Raw genomic sequence first — 13,215 nt, 5'->3', positions numbered from 1 at the left:
GGTCTAGCGGGATTTTCCCATTTCACTTGTTTCTCTCTCTTCCATTCTTCGGGTTTGGTTGAGGAAGGAGAGGTCCGAAAAAAAACGTCATAAGGTCTTCCTCGCGACTTGCTCCGCGACCCGGTCTTAACAGATCAACCCCCACCCTCTCAAGGAGACGCCCTCCTGGCTTTCTCAGCCTCCTCATGATTGCCATTGTCTCTAACTGTCATAATGGGGAGAATTAAGAAGGTGGCGAGCCAAAAACACGAGGCTACGATCGTGAGTCCCTCTTTTCCCACCCCGCGTTCCATCTGTCACGTCTGCCAGGCTAACTGAATTTTTCCTTCACTCTTTCTATCAATTTAGTCCCCATATCTGGCGGATTTCGTAGCCCGTGCCACCACTATTCCTGTCCCGGAGCTTCCTTCACATCTCAACACCTTCTCTCGCATATGGCCCTTCCCCAGAGGCGACCTGTACCATTGGATTAACGTGCTGAACCGCTTCGACGAGATCTTGGCATCTGCCATCGAGAAATACGCCCTGAACAACGGTCCTCAGACGAAGCCTTTCGGCAAAGACTTTCTGGTGGAGTCTTACGTGCATGGTGACAGTGCAGGAAAACCTCAGGATGTTGATGCCAAGTTAGCTGAACTTGGATATGGACCGGAAGGAGACAGGGAGCTTTTAGAGGTTATTCTTGATTTCTCTAGGCTGCTGCTCGAAAAGTGCGGTAATCGCAGCTTGTACAGCAGCAGTGAACGCCTGGGCGAACTCCTGAACACCACTTCGCTCTCTCTGCTTCAGTCCACCCTCCGTTTATCTCTGTGTCTGGCACAGCGGTATCATTCACGCCAACGGGGTGGCTCCCATATCCAGCACAGCTTGCTGGCAGCTCACTACAACATTGACTTGGAGAAGTTGCAGAAAATTGCTGCGCCGTTCCCGCGCCCTTCTGTTACAGGAAGAACGGCTGTGTCCCCGGTAGCTTCGATCAAGTCCAAGGAGAAGGCATCTCAGGCCAGGCATAATGCCAATGATATGTCTGTTCTTGTACGGGAGAATGAAAGTTGGGATGAATGGGGTAGTGTGCGCCTGCTATATTATCCGTCTGGCTCATCAGAACCGGTTAAGACTGCACCGGAGACCGGCACTGGTGGACCATCGGTACAGGCCCCTACCACACCCACTCCTCTACGCAGAAGTCACACCCATCCTACACCACGCCTGAGCCGTATGTCGACTGCCGAGGATTCGCCTGCATCTGTGACCTCGACGCCAGGGAAACAGGACGAGACGCTGCGGGGTGGCAAGACACTTGAATTAACATATTCGAAAATTTCCTCGACAAGTACCGAAGATCTTGTCGCCGCGCATGTAGACGAAGTACCAGATGACTCAAAATACGAACTACTTCATAGAATACGTACAGCCCAAGGATTGGCGACGTCAGACTCCACGCGGGAGCAAATCCTGGCAATCAGAATCCTCGCCCTTACTAACCTAGCTTACGTTTATCCCGAGCCGCTGTTCCAGCAGAAAGTCCTTCAGTATGATATGGAGCAGCCAAAGCGTCTGCAGCTCGCCTATCAGCTAGGCGAATTGGTTCATCTAGGTGCGAGTGGCGACCTTCCAGTCTCACGGACATTGCAGACATTGGCGCTCCAGGCTCTTGATGCTCTTGCGAAACACAAGGCACGCGCCATCGATGTTTGTGGCGCATTGAGTGTCAATGTCAACCATGGTGTGCTGATGTTCTTGACTCGCAAAACCGTCAATGAGCTGAGTTCGGAAGACCCTGATGGTGAAGATGGTAGCCAGGATGAGTGGCGGGATGCCTTACTCGCTTTGTTACGGACGCTTCCGGGCTCTAGTACCAGGACCCCAGAAACTCTTGTTGCTGCTGGCTTGATCCCCATGTTTGTTGATGTTCTCAATCTTCGGACAGAAAAGGCCCGCCGAGTTTACTCTCGCATCATGGAATTCCTGGACACTTTCGTCCATGCTGTCCGTGATGCGCTGGGGACACTTACTAGTGCTAAGGGATTCGACGCAATTTCGGACTTGATTGATCACGAAACCAAGTCATCCTTTGAGAATGTATCCAAGGGAGCTGGAATACCGTCACAGCACAAAACTCCATCCATTGACTATCAAATCCCCTATTTCCAACAACAAGCCCTGCGCTGGATGTTCAGATTTGTCAACCATATCATGCAGCACAATGGCGGCGGATTTGACCGTGTCCTTCGGAATTTGATCGATTCGCCTCAGTTACTGACTTCCCTACGCCTAGTGTTGGAAAACGCCCGGGTGTTTGGTTCTCACGTCTGGAGCAACGCGGTCAACATCCTGAGCAGCTTCATTCATAATGAGCCTACGAGTTACGCAGTAATTGCCGAGGCTGGTCTAAGCAAAAGCTTTCTGGAGGCCGTTACTTCTTCCGAACTGAAGGCCCAGGAGAAGATAGTTGCCGAACCCGAAAGTGCTGATGTTGAGGGTGAGCCCTCGAGGCTTCCTGAGACCACTGCTACCGAGACAACGGCAGAGGATGGTCAGGGCCCTCGGGAATATACCATTGTAAGATCGGCAGAGGCGCGTTTGGCCCCCGGAATCATGCCCGCCGCCGAAGCTCTCTCGTGCATTCCCTCCGCTTTTGGAGCCATTTGCTTGAATGCTTCTGGTCTCGAGCTGTTCAAATCCTCCGATGCTCTGGAGAGCTTTTTTGAAATTTTTGAGAATCCTGAGCACGTCAAGTGTCTAAAGGACGATCCCAACCTAGTTCGATCTTTAGGTACCACTTTTGATGAGTTGGTGCGGCATCATCCGGCCTTGAAGGCTCACATAATGACTGCAGTTATCGTGATGGTTGCACGTGTTGGACTGTTGTGCAGAGCAAAGGCCTGGTCAGTCGGAATGGGTGCGAAGTTGTGGACAGAGAATCCGGAAGGAAAGCCAATCATTTCGGGTTCTACTTCCCACTTGCTGAAGGCGATCGGTATCGAAAGTGACGACCAGCCCGAGAATGCCTCCACTTACGGTGTGCCGCAATTGACGTCCGATCAGCTCCCGAATGGCGGAAAGCTACTACTCGGCGATCTAAGCCAGATTCTTCCATCGTCGATTGACAACATTGAGCCGAAGGAAACGGACGCTGCCGGTCTCACTGCCACAGATTACCTCTACCCTGTCGTTCGATTCCTGGGTGCATTCTTTGAGAACCAGCCGAACTGCTCGTATTTCATTGAATCCGGGGGTGTAGAGTTTGTCCTAGATCTCGCGACATTGCAAAGCCTCCCATTTGATTTCCATAATACGGATGCCAACCAGGAGCTCGCCGTCCTAGTACATATGCTTGCAGAAACGAAGCCTCACTTGGTTGTGCCGTCCCTCGTCCAGCGAACGGAACGAGCTGTCGATATGCTCTCGGGTTTCTGGCAGGAGCCCAATCATTCCGGATTTTTCACACCGTTGATCATGGCAACATCCACTGGGGCATCCGAAGAAAAGGGCAAGGAGACTCATAGTATTTCCAAGGCGAATGGAACATTCTTCGCAAAGCATATGGGGGCTGCTCTTATCCTCACCGATTTCCTTCGTGAGATTTATTCGATGCCTCTGTACCAGACGCGTCCGAGCCAGCAAACCTCCGCTTTTGCTCAAGTTAACCTAGTTGACCGATATTGCTCCCTCGTGAAGAAGTTGGGAGGTCTGCATGCAGCATGCGTCTGGGAGGAGATACTGCTTGAGAAGAACATACCCGACACCTGGGATCAGGCAACCAAAGTGCAGCAGTCTGGCTCGGCTCCAGAAAGGTCTAACCCTATCGCAGGACAATTGAATACCGAAGGGAACGCCATCGTACCTGGTGCAGAGCCTAGCAGGGGAAGTCCAGCTGCTAGCGAGAGTGCCCAACCTGGAGTTGCGCAAGAGTCCAAAGAGCCTACCACAGTCAAGGTTGCTGAAGACGGTGTAGCATTCAAAAATGTGCAGGCCCTTCGGTATCTCCTCAGTTCATTACCTTCTTCAATCACTGGCTTCTTCCATAACTTGGGACTTGGTCTGATTGGAAAGAGGAGAACGGATCTTTACCAGAAGCAGAATGCAACTCTGGTGGCCGATGCTGTTGCGGGAGCCGTGCTTGAGCAATTGCAATTCCAGCCTCCAAACGCCAGTGACAACTCCAAGCTCCGTTTCGCTTATCTGATTGTTATACTGTCTTCGTTCTCCCATCTTCTGTTCGAAGGTAGGCTGGTTCCCTTTCCCTTGACCATTTCTTGCCTAGGTGCTGACCATGTTGTAGCTACCGCAGATCGTCCTCATTCACACTATCTTACGCTGGTTTTGTTCTCCTTCAAGAGACACGGAGGCCTGAAAGTAACGAAAGATATCTGCGACCTCTTTGTGCAGGAGGTTAAGGCCCTCACTCCGCCGGAATCCGTCGCCGAATCTGAACAAGATGTCTCAGCACGGCTCACCTCCGCTTACGGCGGGATCAAGATTATTCTCAGCTTTTTCTCTGAGCTTGCCTCGGGGAAGAACATCGTTGATTCCAGCCAAACACAAGCCATGACTACCAGTGATCGTGACCGGGATCGCCCCGACTACTTTCAACCAGGCCAGTTTTTGGTAGACCTTCGGATGGAGATTCTACCGATGGCTCGGGACATGTGGAATTCCGACTTCGCCGCGCAGTCCTCCAGTTCTGTTGTCAAGTGCCTGATTGACATTCTGCGTTCGTCGCTCGATGGTGAATATGAGACGGGAGCTGCTCGCAGCTCCGATGTGCCTCCTATGGTGGCAGACGTCGCGAGAAGAATGTTTGTCGTGAACAAGGACCGCATGGTATCTTTACAAGAGAAGGGATTCGATGGGCAGCTTGCCAAGGAAGCGCTTTATCGCTGCAACAACGTATATGCCGCCGCCGAGGAGTACTGCAGGGCACAAAGTCGGCTAAGAGCCCCTCCAAGGGCGGAGCCATCCCCTAGTGACATCGAATCGATTCGGTCAACGTCAGTGGCTGAAGGATCTGACGAGCCTGCGGGCGACGCCCCGTCGTTTGACAATGGGTTCCTCGAGCGGTCTGCACTTGCCATGCTTTTGGCACAAGCTTCAGGCCGACCAACCGATGATGCGTCCCGTCAAGACCAAGGCCAGGGCAGATCTGAAGACAGCGAAGTCAGACATGGCTCTGAATTCCTGGCGAGAGCCCTGACTCATATTTTGAACGATGATCATGCCACAGGGGGCGATGAACATGAGGAATCTCCAATAATCACGCCCCGTATCTCTAACGCTCCCGGTGGTAGTTCGTCGGAGCCTTCAACCCTTCCGGCAAATCAATCACTAGAACAACGCTCCGAACAGCCTACAAGACGGCGTGAGGTGACTACGATTGAGGATTTGGATAAGGAACGGGAGCAGGTTCGCTCGAATTTGATTGAGCGTTGCTTGGACATCTTGAATGAGCACCACGACGTCTCATTCGAGCTGGCTGATCTGATTGCCTCCGCAACAAGAAGACACCGCGACGCGGAAAGTTTTAGAAGGGAAGTGGGCGAGATTCTTGTGCAATCATTGGTCTCTTTACAGATGGAGAATTTCCAGGCTGCTGGCAAAAAAGTGGCCGCCTATGCTCACCTTCTCGCTCTAGTCGTCCAGGATCGGGAAATGTATACCGCAACCCTTGGTGAGCTTAAAGAATGCTTCACGACGTTCCTCGGATTCATTCAAGTGTTACCTGAAAAGTCGTCCGATGAATCGTTCCCCTGGATCGGCCATGTCCTCCTGGTGCTAGAGAAGCTGCTTTCTGATGACTGTCAACCACCTCAAATCCGTTGGAGTATCCCTGATCATGAGAACCCAAGTGCAGACGATGAGCAACCAGCTCACTTGGAGGAGCCTCTTGTATCCCTGGATCAGAAAATGCAGCTTTATGAGGCACTGGTCGAAATACTGCCTAGAATAGGCAAGGATGAAACATTGGCCCTTTCGATTTGTCGAATCCTTGTCATCCTCACACGTACTCGCAGCATTGCTGTGCGGCTGGGAGAGAAACGAAGCCTGCAACGTCTATTTGTCATGGTCAAACAACTGTCTAGCTCCACAAATGAGAAACTTCAGGGAGCTTTCATGTTGATTCTGAGACACATCATCGAGGATGAGGACACCATCCGGCAGATCATGAGAAGTGAGATTGTCGCCAACTTCGAATCCAAATCGTCCCGCCAGATTGATACAACCGGTTACGTCCGACAAATGTACCATCTTGTCCTCAGATCCCCTGAAATTTTTGTTGAAGTATCCAATGAGAAATTGAAGTTGCAGCGTTATGACAACCGCCAACGACCTCAGGTTCTCACGCTGAAGGCCGACAAGAAAAACAGTTCTTCAGATCCCACAACGGTTAAAGAAGCGCCTGATAGTCCGGAAAAGAGCGAGGGCCAGGCAGGTGGAGCATCTTCTGAGGATAAGGACAAGGCCAAAGCTACCGATCTCAAGCCGCCCGTGGTGGAGAACCCTGATGGCGTTATCCACTATCTACTTTCTGAGCTTCTGTCTTATAAGGATGTCGATGATAAGGAAGCTCCCACCGAGAGCACAGATCCTTCTGCCCCCGATCAATCGGAAACCCAAATTGATGTGGAAATGTCAATCGATGAACCTTCTCCATCTGTTTCTAGTACCGACGCGCAGGGCACACGCAACAACAAGAAGTCAGACAAGCCGGCATTCAAGGCGGACGACCACCCAATCTACATCTATCGATGCTTCCTCTTGCAGTGCTTGACCGAGCTTCTCTCGTCTTACAACCGCACAAAGGTCGAGTTCATCAATTTCTCGCGCAAGGCAGATCCTCATGCGGCTACCCCGTCAAAGCCTCGCTCGGGGATCTTGAATTATCTCCTGAATGCTTTAGTGCCGGTTGGCACTATGGAACATGACGAATCGGTTGCGTTCAAGAAGCGAAGCAACACGTCCGCTTGGACAATGCGTGTTCTTGTTGCTCTATGTACAAAGACAGGCGAATTCGGCGGGCCTGGAAGGCGACGTAACGAACAGGACCTCAATGAAGACGACGAGCCCGAGCTTGCCTTTGTGCGGAGATTCGTCTTGGAACATGCGCTGAGGTCATACAAGGAAGCAAATGCTTCGAATGAACCCCTTGACGCCAAGTATTCTAGGTTGATGTCACTTGCCGATCTGTTTGATAAAATGCTCAGTGGATATGCGTTCGTTTCTGGTGAAACAGCTTTCGCGTCTTCGACTAGGCAATTGGCTAAGACTATGTTTGAAAAACACTTCATTTCTGCGCTGACAGCTTCAGTCGCTGAGATTGACCTCAACTTCCCAGCGTCCAAACGGGTCATCAAGTACATTTTGCGTCCTCTCAACAAGCTCACCCAGACTGCGGTGGTGTTGAGTGAGTCATCTGACATCTCCACTCTCGCTGAAACTGAAGACGATGAGATCTCCTCAGCTACATCGGTTTCGGATATGGAAGATGACCGCGAGGAAACCCCCGATCTCTTCCGCCACTCCACACTGGGCATGCTCGAGCCTCGGCACGAGGAGGAGACAAGCTCCGAAGAATCGGAAGAGGAGGATGACGAAATGTACGACGACGAGTATGGTGAGGAGATGGATTATGATGAAGACTTGCCAGAAGACGATGGCGAAGTAGTCAGTGATGAAGAGGATGAAATCGAAGGCGTTGGGCCGATTGAGGGTCTTCCTGGCGATAACGGCATGGACATCGAAGTGGTCATCGATGACGATGAAGATGATGAAGACGACGACGAAGATGACGAGGACGATGAGGACGATTCCGATATGGACGACGACGAAATCCTTGCCGGTGAGATTACAGGAGATCATGATAATGAGAGCCTAGAGGAGGGCGATGACGACGAGTGGGAAAGCGAAGAGATGTCTGAAGACGACGAAGAAGCTGAGATCATGAATCAATTCGAGGATGAGTTGGCCGATAGTCTTCGACAGGCAGAACAGCGCGACGATGGCCAGCGTTTTGATGATTTGTTCCGTGTCCTCAATGAGGCTGCTGGCGGCGTCGAAGATCTTCAGGCTGACAGTCTTGGGGATATGCATGAAGACATCGTTGATGATGATCTTGCTGATGAAGAAGGTAAGTGTCCCTTATTAATATATGTGTATCCAATGCTAACAATGCTCTAAGAAGACGAGGAACTTGAGGAACTCGAGGAGGAACTCGAGGATGCTGACGATGACCAAGGGTCTTATCAAGGTTTCGATGATGAGGAAGATCTTATGGATCCTTGGGGATGGGAAGGCGATGAGCAACCGCCACGAGGCCATCATCACTCCCGGTTTCACGGTCCTCGGCCGGCATGGGCTGCGGTTAGTGGAATCATGCCCAGTCGGCACGGTATTGTTCCCATTCAGCCATATCGGCTCCATAGAACTCAGATTCCGGCCCGTGGAAATGATGACGGGACCAACCCACTTCTTGTTCGGACAGACCGTGGCTCCGAGACAGGTGGCCAGCCCCGCGTACCCGGCAATGAAGCTTTCACCGACTGGGTCCATGGCATGGAGCCTGTATCCACGGGACGTCTGCTTCCCATGGATAGTCCTGTTAGCTTCATGAACGCAGTTTTGCAGGCTATCGGCGGCCAGGGGGGCCCAGGATTTGGGGTCATCACCCGTCCGGATGGTATCCACGTCCATGTTGACAGACGTGCAATGCCTAACCGGATTCAAGACATATTCGGACTTGGCAGGCCCCAAGCTCCTCCTTCCCGTACTCGCGACGATCCTTCCCAAGCTGTGAGCTTTGCCTTGGCCACAACCAGAAGCCGTTGGCAAGAGGAGGCCCGCATTCTGTTCAGCAGCGCATACGTTGAGAAGACCCAGCGTGTGGTCAATTCCCTGCTGAAGATTTTGGTACCCCCCGCCATTGAGGAAGAAAAGAGACGTGAAAAGCAGATGGAGGAAGAGCGAAAGCGGCGAGAAGAAGAACGCGCAGAACGTGAACGTCAGGAGCGCATCGCCAGGGAAGAGGAGGAGAAAGAGAGAAAGCGCAAGGAAGAGGAGGAGAATGCCAGACGGCAGCAAGAATTGGAACGCCAGGAAGCAGAGCGACAAGCATCCGGTATCGAGGCGGAGCCCATGGACGATGTACAGCAGACGGACACCGGCAATGAGGCCGCAGCACCGGCATCCGAGACTGAGACAGGCCCGTCAGAACCTGCTCCCCGCGTGCACACAACTATCAGAGGCCGTCAGCTTGACATCACTGGCATGGAAATTGATCCGGAGTACTTGGAAGCCTTGCCTGAAGAACTGAGAGAGGAAGTTATCATGCAGCAGCTTGCAGAACAACGTTCTCAGGCTGCTGCTGCCGGCGAAGAGCCTAGCGAAATCAATCCAGAGTTCTTGGAAGCCTTGCCTCCAGAGATTCGCGAGGAGTTGCTGCAGCAAGAAGCGGCCGATCGTCGTCGCCGGGAGCGTGACAGTGCTCGTCGACAAGCTGCTGCAGCTGCAGGTGCAGCTCCAGCTCCAGCTCCAGTTCATGCAGAAGATATGGATCCTGCCAGTTTTCTGGCTACACTAGACCCATCCTTACGTCAAGCTGTTCTGGCTGATCAGCCCGAAGAAATCCTTGCAACATTAGGTCCAGAGTTCATTTCGGAAGCTCGTGCGCTGCCAGGCAGACGATTGGCACAATTCGGCGATATCACTCGGGTCGACCACCGTCACCGACGTGAGCCAGCCGACGATCAAGAGCCCAAAAAACAACAACGACGTCAAATTGTCCAGATGCTGGACAAGGCCGGCGTCGCTACGTTACTTCGTCTGATGTTCATGCCTCTCCAAGGCAACGCGCGCCACCAGTTGAACGACATTCTCCATAACGTGTGCGAGAACCGCCAGAACAGGATGGAGGTCATTAGTCTTCTCCTTTCTGTCCTTCAAGACGGTAGTGCAGATGTCTCGGCGATCGAACGCAGTTTTGCCCAGCTCTCACTCCGTGCTAAGCCCTCGTCGGTTCAGAAAACTCCTCAATCCGTCAAGCGGAATTTGTCATTCCAGGGGTCTTCTAACGTGAGCAATGAAGTGACTCCGATCATGGTTGTGCAGCAGTGCCTGGGAACCCTTTCCTTCCTGTCGCAGTACAACCCTCACATTGCTTGGTTCTTCCTGACCGAGCATGACTCTTCCCCGGCCCTGAAGCTGAAGGCTCTCCGCAAGGGCAAGGGCAAGGAGAACAGGGCTAACAAGTTTGCTCTTAATGCATTGTTAACCCTACTTGACCGAAAGTTGATCATGGAGAACCCTAATTGCATGGAGCAGTTATCAAGTCTTCTAAGCAGCATCACACAGCCTCTTACACTCTTGCTCCGTCGTGAGAAGGAAAAGCAGGAGGAAGAGGAGAAAGCTAAGGGCAAGCAGCCCGAGCAGGCAGAGGGAGAGAGACCGGCTGAAGAACAGGAACAGCAGCAGCCCGTTTCAACGGATCAGACTGGCTCTGCCACGGATACAACAATGACGGATGCACCGCTTCCCACTGTCGAGACTACGCAACCGCAAACTGAATCTGCTCAGCCAGGGCAAACGGAACCATCGGGAGCCGCCAAAGAAGACAAAGCAAAGACAGCTGAAGATGAGAAGCACAAGAGAAGAACCATCGAACCACCAGTTGTCCCTGACCACAACTTACAGCTGGTGGTCCATATCCTTGCCGCTCGTGAATGCAACGGAAAGACATTCCGAGACACACTTTCCACCATCAATAATCTTTCCGCTGTCCCCGGCGCCAGGGACGTGATTGGGAACGAGCTGGTCAGCCAGGCTCAAACCTTGAGCACTGTCATACTCACTGATCTTGATGAGTTGCTATCGCATATTCACCAGGCTCGTACTGGTACCGATATGCAGGGTCTAGCTTTGGCCAAGTTCTCGCCAGCCAGTTCTGATCAGGCTAAGTTATTGCGCGTTCTCACGGCTCTCGATTATCTGTTCGATCCTTCTCGGACGGACAAGGTGAAAGGAGCCGAGCCTGACAATGCCGCAAAGGAAGATGTTCTACAGACGTTGTACGAATGCTCTACTTTCGGGCCTCTGTGGACCAGACTCAGCGAATGCTTGACCGTTATTCGACAGAAGGAGAATATGCTCAACGTCGCAACTATTCTCCTGCCTTTGATCGAAGCGTTAATGGTGGTTTGCAAGAATACCACGCTTAAGGATACCTCTCTTTCCCGGAACAGTAGGGAGTTGTCTGTGTCGACCACTTCTGTTGACGCTGGTCTCAGCATGGAAAGCCTCTTTTTCAAGTTTACAGAGGAACATCGCAAGATTCTCAATGAGCTTGTGCGGCAAAACCCCCGGTTGATGAGTGGCACTTTCTCGCTGCTGGTCAAGAACCCTAAGGTTCTAGAGTTTGACAACAAGCGCAACTACTTCACCCGTCGCATTCATTCCCGTGGCGCTGAGCCTCGTCACCCCCACCCTCCTCTTCAGCTGTCAGTTAGACGTGACCAAGTCTTCTTGGATTCCTTCAAGTCTCTGTATTTCAAGACGGCAGACGAACTGAAGTATGGAAAGCTGAACGTACGCTTCCACGGTGAAGAGGGTGTCGATGCCGGTGGTGTGACTAGAGAATGGTTCCAGGTCCTCGCGCGTGGCATGTTCAACCCCAACTACGCTCTGTTCATCCCTGTTGCTTCGGACAGGACTACATTCCACCCGAATCGTCTCAGTGGTGTCAATTCCGAACATTTGATGTTCTTCAAGTTCATTGGACGTATCATCGGCAAGGCCCTGTACGAGGGACGTGTCCTTGACTGCCATTTCAGCCGTGCGGTCTACAAGTGCATCCTCGGTCGGTCAGTATCCATCAAGGATATGGAGACGCTTGACCTTGACTACTACAAGTCCCTTCTCTGGATGCTCGAAAACGACATCACTGACATCATTACTGAGACGTTCGCTGTCGAGACAGATGACTTTGGAGAAAAACAAGTGATCGATCTCATTGAGAACGGACGCAATATCCCTGTCACTGAAGAGAATAAGGAGGAATACATCCAACGTGTCGTGGATTACCGCTTGGTCGGCTCCGTCAAGGAGCAGCTGGACAACTTCCTGAAGGGTATGTTTAGGTCCCGTTTCCGCTTGACCCTTCTAAGTATGTGGCTAATAATACGTGCTGTACAGGATTCCATGAGATCATCCCCTCCGATTTGATCTCTATTTTCAATGAGCAAGAGCTTGAGTTGCTAATCTCCGGTCTCCCCGAAATTGAAGTGGATGATTGGAAGGTCAATACCGAGTATCATAACTACTCGGCCTCCTCGCCCCAGATTCAGTGGTTCTGGCGCGCTGTCCGCTCTTTCGATAAGGAAGAACGCGCCAAACTTCTGCAGTTCGTTACGGGTACTAGTAAGGTGCCTCTCAATGGATTTAAGGAACTCGAGGGTATGAACGGAGTTAGCCGTTTCAACATCCACCGTGATTACGGCAACAAGGATCGTCTCCCAAGCTCTCATACTTGTTTCAACCGTAAGTACACCCAGCAATGTCCGAGACTGTCTATATGGTACAGCTTGCTAACGATGTGACACAGAGCTGGATCTTCCAGAATATGAGAGCTACGAAACTTTACGGCAACGTCTTTACACTGCGATGACGGCTGGCAGTGAATATTTCGGATTTGCATAAAATGGTGGCGCTAATATCCCTTATTGCCTGAATGATGATCTGGGGGTTAACCCACTTCCATTTGCAGTGTCCTTGACTCAGTGCTGAAGCATATTATGGCGTTTGACACATCTTCATTTTCAGCTAGTTTGTACCTTACCAAAGGCATGGGGGTGATGGTAGGAAATGAACCGCAACCGGCAGACCAATTGAAGTGCAGGTCAACTGGGATGCTGGGGATCGGTTCGAGACTTTTCACTACCTTTTCTGTGTTTTACTTTGCAAATTGCAGCAGCATGTACTTTTTTTTCAGCTATGTGTCAATTACTTAGAAAATTCCAGTCAATTGTTCTCGTTCTTTCACACACGTTCTCGTCCAGCCATCGATGCGCGGTTAGTCAGCCGGGTGCTTCTCCGTAGTCTGGAGGCGGTGAGGGGCGGTGGATCCGGGGAGTCACGGGATGCAACTTTTTTCTGCTGGGCGAAAAAGTCACCTGCCGGCGGGGCATCGGCTCGAATCTCAACTTCTTCAATCCGCTGCTCTCTCTC

At 51.7% G+C, this 13,215-nt stretch overlaps 1 protein-coding gene across 1 annotated transcript; it reads left to right on the top strand.

The window, feature by feature from the left end:
* Window positions 1-213: 213 nt before the first annotated feature.
* An04g05870 (uncharacterized protein) lies at window positions 214-12,687 on the top strand (the record flags this gene model as incomplete). Its single annotated transcript, XM_059747558.1, has 5 exons — window positions 214-261; window positions 349-8,128; window positions 8,180-12,118; window positions 12,184-12,528; window positions 12,593-12,687. The coding sequence occupies 5 exons, from the start codon at window positions 214-216 to the stop codon at window positions 12,685-12,687; spliced, it is 12,207 nt and encodes a 4,068-aa protein (XP_059600616.1).
* Window positions 12,688-13,215: the final 528 nt, after the last annotated feature.

The sequence above is a fragment of the Aspergillus niger genome (assembly GCF_000002855.4).
Source record: "Aspergillus niger supercontig An04".
Lineage (NCBI taxonomy): Eukaryota > Fungi > Ascomycota > Eurotiomycetes > Eurotiales > Aspergillaceae > Aspergillus > Aspergillus niger.
The sequence above is the reverse complement of the archived record's forward strand: the minus strand, read 5'-3'. Positions and strand labels throughout refer to the sequence as shown.